Source organism: Hemicordylus capensis, chromosome 3 (genome assembly GCF_027244095.1).
Source record: "Hemicordylus capensis ecotype Gifberg chromosome 3, rHemCap1.1.pri, whole genome shotgun sequence".
NCBI classification, from domain to species: Eukaryota; Metazoa; Chordata; class Lepidosauria; order Squamata; family Cordylidae; genus Hemicordylus; species Hemicordylus capensis.
Window position 1 is genome coordinate 148,650,688 of NC_069659.1, and position 13,019 is coordinate 148,663,706.

A 13,019-nucleotide genomic window follows, 5' to 3' on the forward strand; every position below is an offset into this window, starting at 1 on the left:
ATGCATGTGATGCACATGCTTAAATTAAATATTTTAAATTAAATATTTTAAGAGATTATAACAGTTTTAATTAGCAAGGGACTGAATACCTTGACATCCCATAACCTATAATTTGAAAACCACTGATGTAGACTGTACTGAGCTAGATGGACCAATTATTTAGTGTAAAGCAAATAAAATTTAGTGTAAGGCCAAGTGGTTCTTCTATCACTTTGGTTTAACTTCACAATACAGCTACATATCCCGTATTTTTGCACCAAGAACCCACCCACGTCAAGTGCCTGTACCTGTTTAGAGCCCAGTTTTTGAGCAGCTCTTGCTAAAAATAAATGAGAAAACCCACACCTAGCTGCTCCCCACACCCTCCTTTGCCTTGCTGCCTCCTCTTCCTGTACCTTTTACACCCCCATGCTCACTGTTCTGGGTGGGCTGGGGTGGATGCCCTGCACCCTTGGAGCAAGTAATGGGATAGGTCGTGCTCCGGGTGCAGCGCTGGGGGTCAAGTGGAACTCCCTGTCAGCCACACTCCGCCACCACTCCTTGCTGCTCCCCCACCACGCACACTGATTATGGGTAGTATCCAACAGCCTGTGGCACTACGGAGTTCCATCACCTCCCCTCTCATTTGAGCAATGAGAGAGGTGACCAAACTTCCTTGCGCTGCATGAGCTAGATACTAAATGAGAAGCGCCTGCATCCAATGCTTAATCCGGGCACAGGCACACCTCTCATTTTAGTATCCAGGGAGGTGATGGAACTCCTTAGCGCTGCAGTGTGTTGGATCCTTCCCGTAAGCAGTGGGGTGTGGAACAAGGAGTGGTGCCAGAGTGTGGCTGACAGGGAGTCCTGCTTGCCTGTTAGTGCTGCAGCGGGTTGCATACTAAGCAAGCGGGGGGAGGGGGAATGAGTGGCCACAAAAGACGTGGCTGACGGGGTTACTAGACAGCCTGCATCCTTTACAGTTCCCACACCTTCCTTTTCTTTTTGTAAGAAACTCTAGAATCCATGGGTTCTTGGTGCAAAAATACATTATACCCCATTACATTACACTCTGACTTTTGGCCATGTGTGCATTTCCCATCACTTGGAGCCCACAGATGCCCAAGGGCATGTATTGCATAACTGGGTGGACAGTTCCAGACTCCTCATTTCAGTTGCCGTAGCTGTATGCTGGCTTGCAGCCAGGGCGCCTAATTTGCTAGCTTATGGCACTAGCAGCTGTAGAAATTGTATTCCTTTTATTTCTAAGCCTAACAACTCCCAAGCAAACTTATCAGTGACAGTAAAGCTGAATCCTCTAAACTAATGCCGAAGATTTCTAAATCTTTCTTTCAGTGTGGCATCTCATGGCATGAATGAGCGTAGGAGTATCACACATGAGTCAAGATCAGTATCATGTTTATGTGCATAATGTTTCTCTAGAAATCAGGTCAATCTCTGCTTTTATGCATTATTAAAAGCAATTGCAGGATACAAAATTAACAACAGTGTATCGTATTTGCTTTTCATCAAAGTTGAATTAGTTCCTGAATGAGCTTGGCCATTTCCATCCTACTCTCATTACAGTTGTTTATGCAGGAAACAGGAACAGCTGAATTATTAATTTTTTCTAGCCCGTGCTTTCCTTTTCTAGGAGACACTAAACACCAGAACCTGGTATGATATATTCTAGAAGTTTCAGAGAGAACAGAATTCTGCAATTTTGCCAATATTCTAAATCAGTAGGGATGGGGTGGGGGCTGACACAGCCTTTGGAAAGAGCCTCCAGTTCTGTATTGATCATAGAACTGCTTTCCTTGTGAGTTCTTTCTAGGCTGAGGAATGGGGAGTCACAATAGTTTAATGTATACATAATACTGCTGTATTCTTTAGGATTTTTAAAAAGAGAGGTGGGTAACTCTTTATTGGCCTGAACACATTGTCAGTTATAAATTGGAGAGTTGGGGGAAATACAGATATACGTCCTCTTTCTCACACAGGCGTACACATAGATCTTTCCTGCAAGTACAAGTCTCCCTTTCCCATTCAGTCAGAATTAGCCTGGCTATAAGGCTTTAGAGCAAATGCCAAGAGAGAAAATACTGCTGGGGACTGAAATTAAAACAGGATTTGATTGATCTGGCAGTATTTCTCAAAAACCAACTTGCTTATTGTTGGAGCTAACCCATTCCTTCTTAAAAGTTGCAGATACATCTCCTGCTTTTGTTTTCCTTAGTTATAACAGTTGTGTTTCTTTATTTCTGAATCTGTAAGACTCATGTCATATTGAATACCCTGTGATTTGTGTAAGGAATAATATGCCATTCTTTCAGATGATGGTACTTGGTTAGACATTTGTAGCAAGGAAACGTGATTTATCAGTAACAATGATGTAACCAATAATCTTATTATACCACCAATAAGTCTCACATCTTGCCTGATGATGGGAGAACATAGTAGTATTTACTGGCAAGTAAAGATGGGTAGAGCTTATTTGTTCTCCAACATTTTGGCAAGCCCAGAATAATTGTGTGGATATTCACTTTTGTGTGGATATTCAAATTGATTAATCTGGTTCAGGGCTGCTCAACTTTGGCCCTCCAGCTGTTTTTGGTTTTGTTTGGATTATAACCCCTGTAATCCCCAGTCACAGTGGCCAGTAGTCAGGGATTATGGGTGTTATAGATCAACATCTTCAGGAGGACCAAAGTTGTGCAACCCTGATCCGATTGATGCCTGAGTATGTACAAAGATGGCAGGCCCCGGTCCAAGTATAATCTGCCTGAATTGGCATAGTGGGCCTAGTGAGGCCTAGCATTGACTCCTTCCACAGCCAGCAAGAATGAGACTTTCTGTGGCAGGGGCAACAGGGCAGACAAAAGCAAGTGCAGCGATACAAGTCAAAGAATTGTATCACTCATTGAGGAATTCCTGCTCGATTAGTTCAGTTGCATAAAATAATGTTCAGTAATCTTCAGAGTAGTAGAGGTCTCCTCTTCTTACTGGAATATTTGCTTTCCAATTAATTTATCCTTCAACTGTTGTCATGCTCAACTACTTATTCCTGTTGTCTCTGGATGTTCCAGAGCATGTCGGGACAGTGTCTAGGACATAAGGGTGGCTGTGCCACAAGGCCTTGCTACTGCCTTTGCTGGGTAAGTTGGGGACAGGGTGGCAGTGACAGCCAAAATGTATCCATGTAAAACTTAGCCCACATTTCAGAGGCACCCCAGCTTGATTTGGGGGCTTTGGGGAATCAGATGGCAGGAAAAAGTCAAGCCTTCCTTTTGTAGGGACTCAACACATCACTGTAAAATCTATATTCAAAGATGGTGGCAGTCATTATGGCCAGCTGTATATAAATGTTTCTTTAAATGGTAAACTACTTTGTTCAAGCATAGTTATAACTTCTTCTTTTAACTTTTGCACTTACAGGGAAAAATACTGTATTGATCTGAAAACAATAAATGAATGTCTAGATTAAATAATATAGTCCTGGTATTTACTTTCAGGTTCATTATAATGTTGGCAAAAACTTGGCTGATAAAGGCAACCAAACTGCTGCAATTAACTATTACAGGGAGGCTGTAAGGTATGATCCTCATTCTCTCTCTTTTTCTAATGAACAGGTAAAAAATGCAGGATATTAATTTTTTGAGCAATAGGGAAGGGACATAGGATATTATGATATGCTGTTGGAATCTGCTTTGGAATAATTTTAACAATTTGAACCTACAGGGGGGAAATGAAACATTCTATATCAATGGTATAGAACACCATATAAAGTTAAAGTGCATGATAAGAGTGAGAAATGTTGCAAGAGACCATTTTTAACCCTGTTAGGTGGTATTATTTCAATCTCCAGTGTTGTGGTTAAAAAAAAGTAATAATTTTTTGCTGGGATAAATAAAACAGTGAGAGATCATACTGGAGTTCCATGCTTGCCTGTAGGCGCAAATAAAGAGGCTCTTTAGGGACATGCCAGGAGCCCTCATGTAACTCCCTCAGTCCTGTCAACAATATTGCATCACAGAACTAACACTTCTGAGTACTGTTGAGCAATGTTTCCAATGTTGCAGGCTGCTTCCAAAGCACAAACAGCATGAGTGAGTGTGCAGGAGGACTGGGGGAGTTGCACTAGGATTCTAAGTATAACCCTGCAGAACCTCGTTACACATGCATGTTTTTAGTTAGGATGCTGACCCATATTTATTTACATTAGTACACTTTTTAAAAATTAGATAAAATACAGGAAAACCTCAACATCCATGGACTTGCCATCCATAGTTTCATGTACAGGTGAAACTCGGAAAATTAGAATATCGTGCAAAAGTCCATTAATTTCAGTAATGCAAATTAAAAGGTGAAACTGATATATGAGACAGATGCATTACATGCAAAGCGAGATAAGTCAAGCCTTCATTTGTTATAATTGTGATGATCATGGCGTACAGCTCCTGAAAACCCCAAATCCACAATCTCAGAAAATTAGAATATTACATGGAACCAAGAAGACAAGGATTGAAGAATAGAACAATATCGGACCTCTGAAAAGTATAAGCATGCATATGTATTCAGTACTTGGTTTGGGCCCCTTTTGCAGCAATTACTGCCTCAATGCGGCGTGGCATGGATGCCATCAGCCTGTGGCACTGATGAGGTATTATGGAAGACCAGGATGCTTCATTAGCGGCCTTCAGCAATTCTGCATTGTTTGGTCTCATGTCTCTCATCCTTCTCTTGGCAATGCCCCATAGATTCTCTATGGGGTCAGGTCAGGCGGGTTTGCTGGCCAATCAAGCACAGTACACTGTATACTTTTCAGAGGTCCGATATTGTTCTATTCTTCAATCCTTGTCTTCTTGGTTCCATGTAATATTCTAATTTTCTGGGATTGTGGATTTGGGGTTTTCATGAGCTGTACACCATGATCATGACAATTATAACAAATTACGGCTTGACTTATCTCGCTTTGCATGTAATGCGTCTGTCTCATATATCAGTTTCACCTTTTAATTTGCATTACTGAAATTAATGGACTTTTGCACGATATTCCAATTTTCCGAGTTTCACCTGTATTTGCGCTTGGGTAATGGACTCCCGACCTCGGCATAAGTGAAAAAACTCCAGCCAAAAAGAGGTTTATTCTGTGTATCCATGGGACAGGGGTGGTGAGAAAAGACCTTAGTCATTTCCAGCTGCCATTTTGAGCACATAAGCCATTTTATGGCTCATTTGTGTAAACAAAAACAAAAAAGCCACACAATTTTAATCTGAACTTTGGGCTCACCGACCATAGAATGGCACTTTATTTGGCCTGTTTTAATGTTTTGGAGGCATTTTGGTTTTTTGGGTTTTTTTAGTCTGGAAACCTAAGCCCAGTGATTCTTATCTACGATTTTGTTGCCAACAGTAATCTGTGGGAACGGAACCCCTGCGGATAATGAGGATCTCCTGTATGCTATCTAGCTAAAAGCACTGTCTTAAAATGGTCCCACAAGAAGAGTCCACTGATCTCAGGATTGGCCTTACAATAAAGCAATATAAAAGACTGCTTTAGGTGCAGAATTATGAAAGGGGTGTCATTTTCTTGCAGCTAGCATCCCTCTCAAAGAAAGAAAGAAAGAAAGAAAGAAAGAAAGAAAGAAAGAAAGAAAGAAAGAAAGAAAGAAAGAAAGAAAGAAGCTCTACCCTAGAGCAGGGGGTGGTAGTTTAATGTGCTTCAGGTGCTAAAAATCCCTAAGGCTGGTACTGGTTGATATAAAAATGGTAGAGAAAGGTGGATTGGTGGCTGTATTGAGTAGATGAAAGAAGATAAGTAGAGTTGTCTCTTTCCAGTGGGTAACATTTGTTTTTGTTTTGTTTTGTCATTTAATTCCAGACTGAATCCTAAATATGTGCATGCTATGAACAACCTGGGAAACATCTTGAAAGAAAGGAATGAACTCCATGAAGCTGAAGAGCTTCTCTCGCTAGCTGTACAAATACAGTATGTTTTAAACACAAAAAATTCAGTTAATCTTGCACACAGGATGTAAAAAGAATCTTATACTCCTTATGCTAAAGTTTACCCAACAATTTTGCCTAGGCCTGATTTTGCTGCGGCATGGATGAACCTAGGAATAGTGCAGAATAGCTTAAGAAGATATGAAGAAGCAGAACAAAGTTATTGGACTGCAATTAGGTACAGGAAAAAATACCCAGATTGTTACTATAATTTAGGACGCCTGGTAAGTGTATTTAATTTAAATATGCTGATGATGTGAGAGAACTTAAAATGAAATAGATTTTGAGTGGCATTTCTGTAGCAACTGACGTGCTTAATAGGGATTCAGAAGTCAGTGAGACTTTTACAAAGCTTAGGACTGGACTTTTCAGCTTCTGAACACAAAATGAGTATAGACTGGAGATGGCTGTATATCATCAATATTTTATCCTGGTATTCTGCCATCTCTCAAATGCAGGGGATCAGAATCTGCATTTCCTCAGATACTCTGTGCAGGTTTCCTGCACAGTGAAAAACAATGAAAGATTGCACATTAAGGAGGAAAAGCATCAGGACTATTTTTGTTGTTGTTGTTTGTAGAGCATTTATATTAAATGCTGTACATAAATCAAATCAAAGACAGGGAAGGGAAGAGGCAGAGGAGAGATTTTAGTCTGACCACTCTACAAAGATGAGTTGACATTTTAAATTGTCTTGGAGCCAGTTGTCTTGGTGATGGTGCTAGGAGGGAGGTGGTACAGCCACCCAGCATCCTTTGATCCCACTGGCTGGTGACTGCATACATGTGCATAGTACATACTCTGCTTTGAGTTTCCTCCTTTGCTGTAGAACTAAAACCCTGGGCTGGTTTATGCATATAACTTGATTTCTCTGTACTTGATATGTCACCTATCTCCATTGTCAAGCCTTGTGTCTGAAGTTATATGAGTGTTCTTTTTGTGGCATTACATCTTTAATGGCCATTCACATTTGCAAAAATATTGCAGTCAAGAGATGAAGATGCTCATATTAACTAGGTCTTGCGAGTTCCCAGAAGGTAGCTATTTACCAGTGTGGCAAAACATCAACACTCTGCCACTTTCCATAAGTTCCTAATATTCAGCATTTGGAAGGTGATTGACATAAACTTTTATTGTGCAAACACACACATCCCAGCAACTCAAAGAGAGAACTGTTCACTCTCTGTTGTCTTGTCATTTTCAACTTTAATCATCATAAATCTTCATCCAGAAACTTATCCCCAAGGTATATTGCAACTCTCTCTCTCTATCTATCTATCTATCTATCTATCTATCTATCTATCTAATATTATGTATGTATGTTGTTCTGGATAAGAGAGTCAGGAGTTGGGGGTTGGACTTAGATCTAGCTTATTGGGGCTAAAGTTACTGAACCTGCTATCATGATGCCAACAATATCATTTTCAGTATGCTGATCTCAATCGTCACATAGATGCACTGAATGCCTGGAGAAATGCCACCGTTCTGAAACCACACCACAGTTTGGCTTGGAACAACATGATTATATTGCTTGATAATACAGGTACAGCATAAGATTTTCACTATCTCAGTTATTTATTTATACACATACTAATTTTCCTTCCATAATTGTTGTGGGGAAGCAAAAACTAGTGTGCCAATTCAGAAAACTCTGGGGTTAGCTCTACATGGAGAGTAGGAGGACTTCTCAAACAGCAGCACCAGTACTTACATATCACATAGCAAACTGCCTTTGAAATTATTTTGGTGGTCTGCTGTTCTAAGAAAACAATTGTTGGACATACCTAAAAACATGTCCTTGGATATTATTATTATTATTTCTTGTTTACACAGTCAGACAGGTGTTATTGACTGGTTTGTTTGATCCAGACATCGAGTCCTTCCCAAGGACCTGGGATGGCTGAATTTTATTATCAATGTTGTTGCTGTTATTACAGATATCGTTGCAGAATATAGGCTGTTCCCAGTAAAGTTGCTTTTTGTAATTGGCCGATGGTAATATCTGTGGCCCCTATGGTGTTGAGGTGCTCTTCAAGCTGTTTTGGAATTGCACCTAGGGTGCCAATTACCACTGGGATTATTTTGGTCCTCTTCTGCCACAGCCTTTCAATTTCAATTTGTAGATCTTTGTATTTTGTTCTATTTCTTTTTCTTCTATTCTGCTATCCCCTGGTATTGCTATGTCGATTATTTTGACTTGTTTTTCTTTCTTCTCAACTACAGTTATATCTGGTGTATTGTGTGGCAGATGTTTGTCTGTTTGTAGTTGGAAGTCCCATAATATTTTTGCATCTTCATTTTCTACAACTTCTTCAATTTTATGGTCCCACCAATCTTTGGCTACAGGTAGCTTGTATTTTTTTGCAGATGTTCCAGTGTATCATCCCTGCTACCTTGTCATGCTTTTGTTTGTAGTCAGTCTGTGCAATTGTTTTACAACAGCTGATTAGGTGGTCCACTGTTTCATCTGCTTCTTTACAAAGGCAGCACTTGCTGTTTGTGGTGGATTTTTCGACTTTTGCTCTTATTGCATTTGTTCTTAGTGCCTGTTCTTGTGCAGCCAGTATTAAACCCTCTGTTTCTTTCTTCAAGTTGCCATTCTTAAGCCATTGCCAGGTCTTGGTGATGTCTGATTTTCCACTTATATTGTGCAAATATTGACCATGCAGTGGCTTATTTTTCCATTTTTCTGCTCGGTTCTTGACTTGTTCTTTCTTGTAGGCCTGCTTCATTGGTGTTGAATAGTTTCTCGTTATTGACCATTTTAAGTGCATCTTCTTCACTGTCCTTTATATATTCTTCAAGGCCTCTTTTCTCCTCCTCTACTGTTTGATGGACTTGCAGCATTCCTCTTCCACCGAAGCTGCGAGGGAGGTATAGCCTATCTACATCACTGCGGGGGTGCAGAGCATGATTGATAGTCATTGTTTTCCTGGTCTTACGATCTAGCGTCTCTAGCTCTGCCTGGGTCCAGTCTATTATTCCCTCAGTGTATCTGATAACAGGTATAGCCCAGGTGTTTATGGCTTGTATGGTGTTCCCGCCATTGAGTTTGGACTTGAGGATTTTTCTAACTCTCCTGATGTATTCACTTCCAATTTTGCTTTTAACTTCAGTGTGTGCGATGTTATCAGCCTGGAGAATGCCCAAGTATTTGTAATGTTCTTTCTCTTTCAGGTTCTAGATGTTGCTTCCCTTGGGCAGTTCTATTCCTTCCGTTTTTGTTATCTTCCCTCTGTTCATTATTAATGCAGCACACTTGTCTAGTCCAAACTCCATTGCTATATCGCTGCTGAATATATGGACAGTATTTAGCAGTGATTCGATTTCTGACTGGGACTTTCCATACAACTTCAGATCGTCCATGTACAGCAGATGGTTCATTTTACTGGATGTTTTAGATGTTTGGTATCCGAGGCCTGTTTTGTTTAGTATTTGTGAAAGTGGGGTCATGGCGATTACAAACAACAGAGGGGATAGTGAGTCCCCTTGGAAAATACCTCTTCTAATGCTAACCTGTCCAAGTGTCTCACCATTGATTGTTAACTGTGTACTCCACATGCTCATTGCTTTTTAAAATAAATATCTGAATGTTTTTGCTAACACCAGTTGTTTCTAAACATTTTAGTATCCATATGTGAGGCAATGAGTCGGAGGCTTTCTTGTAGTCAATCCATGCAACACTTAGATTTGTTTTTCTTCTCTTGCAATTTTCTAAAATCATTTTGTCAATCAGCAGCTGGTCTTTTGTGCCTCTGGTGTTCGGGCAATTTCCTTCCTGTTCAACTGGAAGCTGTTTGTTAGTTAACAAGTGTTGCATTACTTCATCTGCTGTTATTCCAGTTAATAATTTGAACATGGTTGGCAGACAGGTTATCGGTCTATAATTACTTGAAACTGCACCTTTTGCTGGGTCTTTCATTATGAGATGAGTTTTTCCAGTTGTTAGCCATTGTTCAATATCACCTCCTTGCAAAATGTGATTGAACTGTTTTGATAGTTGTTTATGAAGGCTTGTTAGGTGTTTAAGCCAAAAGCCATGCAGTTCATACGTCGCCTGGCGTAGTCCAATTTTTAATTTTCTTTGCTCTTTCACTTTGCTCTTTCACTCTGGTGTTATTATTAGATCTTGCATTTGTTGGTTACATTTTTTGACCTCTTTCATCCAGCCTGCTTTTTTATTATAATCTATTGGATTGTCCCATAATTTCCCCCAGAATTGCACTGTATCTTCTTTATTTGGTGTTTCTGTGTTTCTTGCAGTTTCTTCTTCTATGCTTTGGTAGAAACGTCTCTGATTCGACTGGAAATGGAGATTCTGCCTGTGTTGTGTAATTCTGGCTTTGTATCTGCTAATCTTCTTTGACACTGCTGTTATTTGCTGCTTTATTATTTCCAGGACTTCTCTAATTTTCCTTGAATCTAGGTGGTATTTTTGGATCAGATACTGTTTGGTGTTTTCATTCTTCAGCTTCTTGTCTTTCATGTCTTTCAATTTACTAGCATCTGATCTAAGCCTGGAGATTTTATTTTCTAATCTAATCTTCCATTTAGGTGATGTACTGCTTTCTTTTTTGACAGATCCACTGATCTTATATCTGAACTCTTGTGTTGTTATTGTTGCTGCACTGTACATTAGTTGGTTTGTTTCTTGCAAATTCTTGGTTGTTATTTCTGCAAGTGCAGCATTGACATCTTTTAATGCCTGAGCAAGTTGTTTTTTGGCAACAGTTTTTAGAGCTGGAAGTCGAACCCTGGTGGTTGTTTGGTTCATGTGCTCAGTTATTTTTTGCTTTAGTTCTTGCTGCTTTTCTGTTAAACGGCATTTGGGTTTTTGAGGTGAAGGCAAAGGGGCGGTTGCCTGGTTTTGATTTTGAAACAGTTCAGTAACAGTGGCATCCTCGATTTCCAACAGCTCCTCCACCTGTGCCTGAGCAACTCCTTCAATTGGTGGTAATTCTTCTTCCATATCTTGAGCCTGTGTTGCTCTTTGCAGTTCTTGCAGCTCAACTTCTGTGAATACTTTATTTCTTATTATGTATCTTCTCTGGTCTGCTAGCCTTTGTTCTGTTATTTTTGTATCTGGATGCTTCTCTTTCCAAATTTGGTACATTCTTTTTAAATAACCTCTTCTAGTCGGTCTAGACTTGTAATAGCAGATCATTATTTCCTTGTTGGCATTTTTCGTATTTTTTTCTGGTTAAGCGACGTTTCTTCCAGTAACCTTGCAGTCTCCAGCCCTGGTTGCTCAACTGAAGATCCTGAGTCCTGTTGTCCACAGGCTCATTGCTTCTTACCAGCCAGGAGCCCATTCATGCACCTGCTGAAGAAGGAGGTTGCTTTTTGCCTCCTAAGCTGTGTGTCGTCAGAATGGCAATTAAATCATTTCCAGTGGCTGTGGTGATGCACAGCTTTGGGCGTACAGGGAAGCCTCCATCTTTAGAAGGTGTGTGGATGAAATCTTGACTAGTGCAGAAGCAGCAAGCCCACATCCTCTGTGGGTAAGGAGCTCACTGCACAGTATGTCAGTCAAGGATAAATGGATGGTTGGATTCCAGCTGCCCAATCCATAACTTCGTTATGGGTGTTGCGGTACTGGTACAGGAGGAGCTTCCATGCCCTCAGTGGTTGCTCCTCCATTGAGGTTAATGAGTAATGTACATATACAGATGCATTTATTTATATTTTTTCTGATTTCCTTCCTGTCTGTCTTCCATCATGGAACTCAAGGTGGGGTTTCCCGGTGGTTACCTCAGAAGGCATGGACTTTCGGCTGTGTCATGTTCCTTCAGAGCAGACCCTGGCCAGATGTTCAGTGTGCACAGTGGACATGCACAGGACTCTGGATTAGGGTGTTGGTGAAGTAGATTTATAGACTTCAAAGTCTATAGTCATAGATGTATAGACTTCAAAGCACCTGCCTTTTGAAGAAGTCTTTAACGGTGTCATATTCCATGATAAATATGGGGTTTGGAACATCATCAATTGAAAAGTGATTACTCATTTACTGTGACTCATGATTTGATGGGTCCCAACCCACTTCAAAGCCACAGCAGCCAGGGATCTATCTATTTACTATCCTGGCACTCGAGCTGTAGGTTATATTGGATGGAGTGGACAATATGCTACTGGAAATAAATTGATGTTCTGATTTTCAGCTAAGGCTCACTTCTGCATGTCAGACAAATTCTGGAATTCCTTATTTTGCTGGTGAACTTACTATGATTGTGATTGAGACTGAGCACATTAAAATAAATACAACTCTTTGAATGTCTCAAATATGGATGTGTAGTTGCTGAATATTTCAGTTTGTCACCTATTTTAAATCTGGCGGTAGGTACTAATTACTAGTCTTGAGATCTGCACATGCTGTCTTCCATTATTTTGCAAGATTTAACTTCTGTCTTTTGCATATTCACTGCTGTATTTAACATATTGTTAAAAGACTGAGATAAAAATTGCTGTTCATCACCTCTTCCTTTCTCTTCATATGTTCCTAGGTAACCTGGCACAAGCAGAAGCTGTTGGAAGAGAGGCTTTGGAGTTGATACCTAATGACCATTCTCTTATGTTTTCATTGGCAAATGTACTGGGTAAATCACAGAAATATAAGGTACCAAAATATTTTGAATACAAATTCATAGCATATTCTGTTTTAGTATTTTTCATGGGCTAAATATGCCTTAAGAATGTACAATTTATTTGACTGAGGGTTTGCACTGTATGTGCCCCGCAAAAAATATACATGTATGCTTTCACCACATGACAGTATGTCATAGGAGCTCGGGAAAGTCATAGGAGCTGGGGAAAGTCACCTCCTGGCTTTGGCACCCCCGTCATCATACTTGCAGCCTTTGGCTCTTCAGATGGAGGCTGTAAGAGTGAGTGACTCCAAGAAGCAATTGTTGCACAAGCTGGGACTTCCATGAGCTTTTCTGCACAGGGCTTTTACAATGCTTTTGCACACTGAGGCTTTGGGTGTGTTCATATGAGAGCAGGTCTTAGCCCAAATTAAATACTGAGACAGCAAAGTA

General features: G+C 40.2%; 1 protein-coding gene and 1 long non-coding RNA gene across 4 annotated transcripts in view; one reads left to right on the forward strand and one right to left on the reverse strand.

Moving 5' to 3' along the window:
* Nucleotides 1–13,019, forward strand: part of TMTC4 (transmembrane O-mannosyltransferase targeting cadherins 4) — a 64,826-nt gene that overhangs the window by 45,462 nt on the left and 6,345 nt on the right. For all 3 annotated transcript variants that reach the window (XM_053305782.1, XM_053305783.1, XM_053305784.1), the window contains 5 exons: nucleotides 3,492–3,571; nucleotides 5,861–5,968; nucleotides 6,068–6,209; nucleotides 7,414–7,528; nucleotides 12,486–12,598. In XM_053305782.1, coding sequence (XP_053161757.1) covers nucleotides 3,492–3,571; nucleotides 5,861–5,968; nucleotides 6,068–6,209; nucleotides 7,414–7,528; nucleotides 12,486–12,598 — 558 coding nt within the window. The remainder of the gene's footprint in view (nucleotides 1–3,491; nucleotides 3,572–5,860; nucleotides 5,969–6,067; nucleotides 6,210–7,413; nucleotides 7,529–12,485; nucleotides 12,599–13,019) is intronic.
* LOC128349464 (uncharacterized) overlaps nucleotides 1–13,019 on the reverse strand; it is a 41,435-nt gene that overhangs the window by 18,238 nt on the left and 10,178 nt on the right. The gene's annotated exons all lie outside the window — the stretch shown is intronic.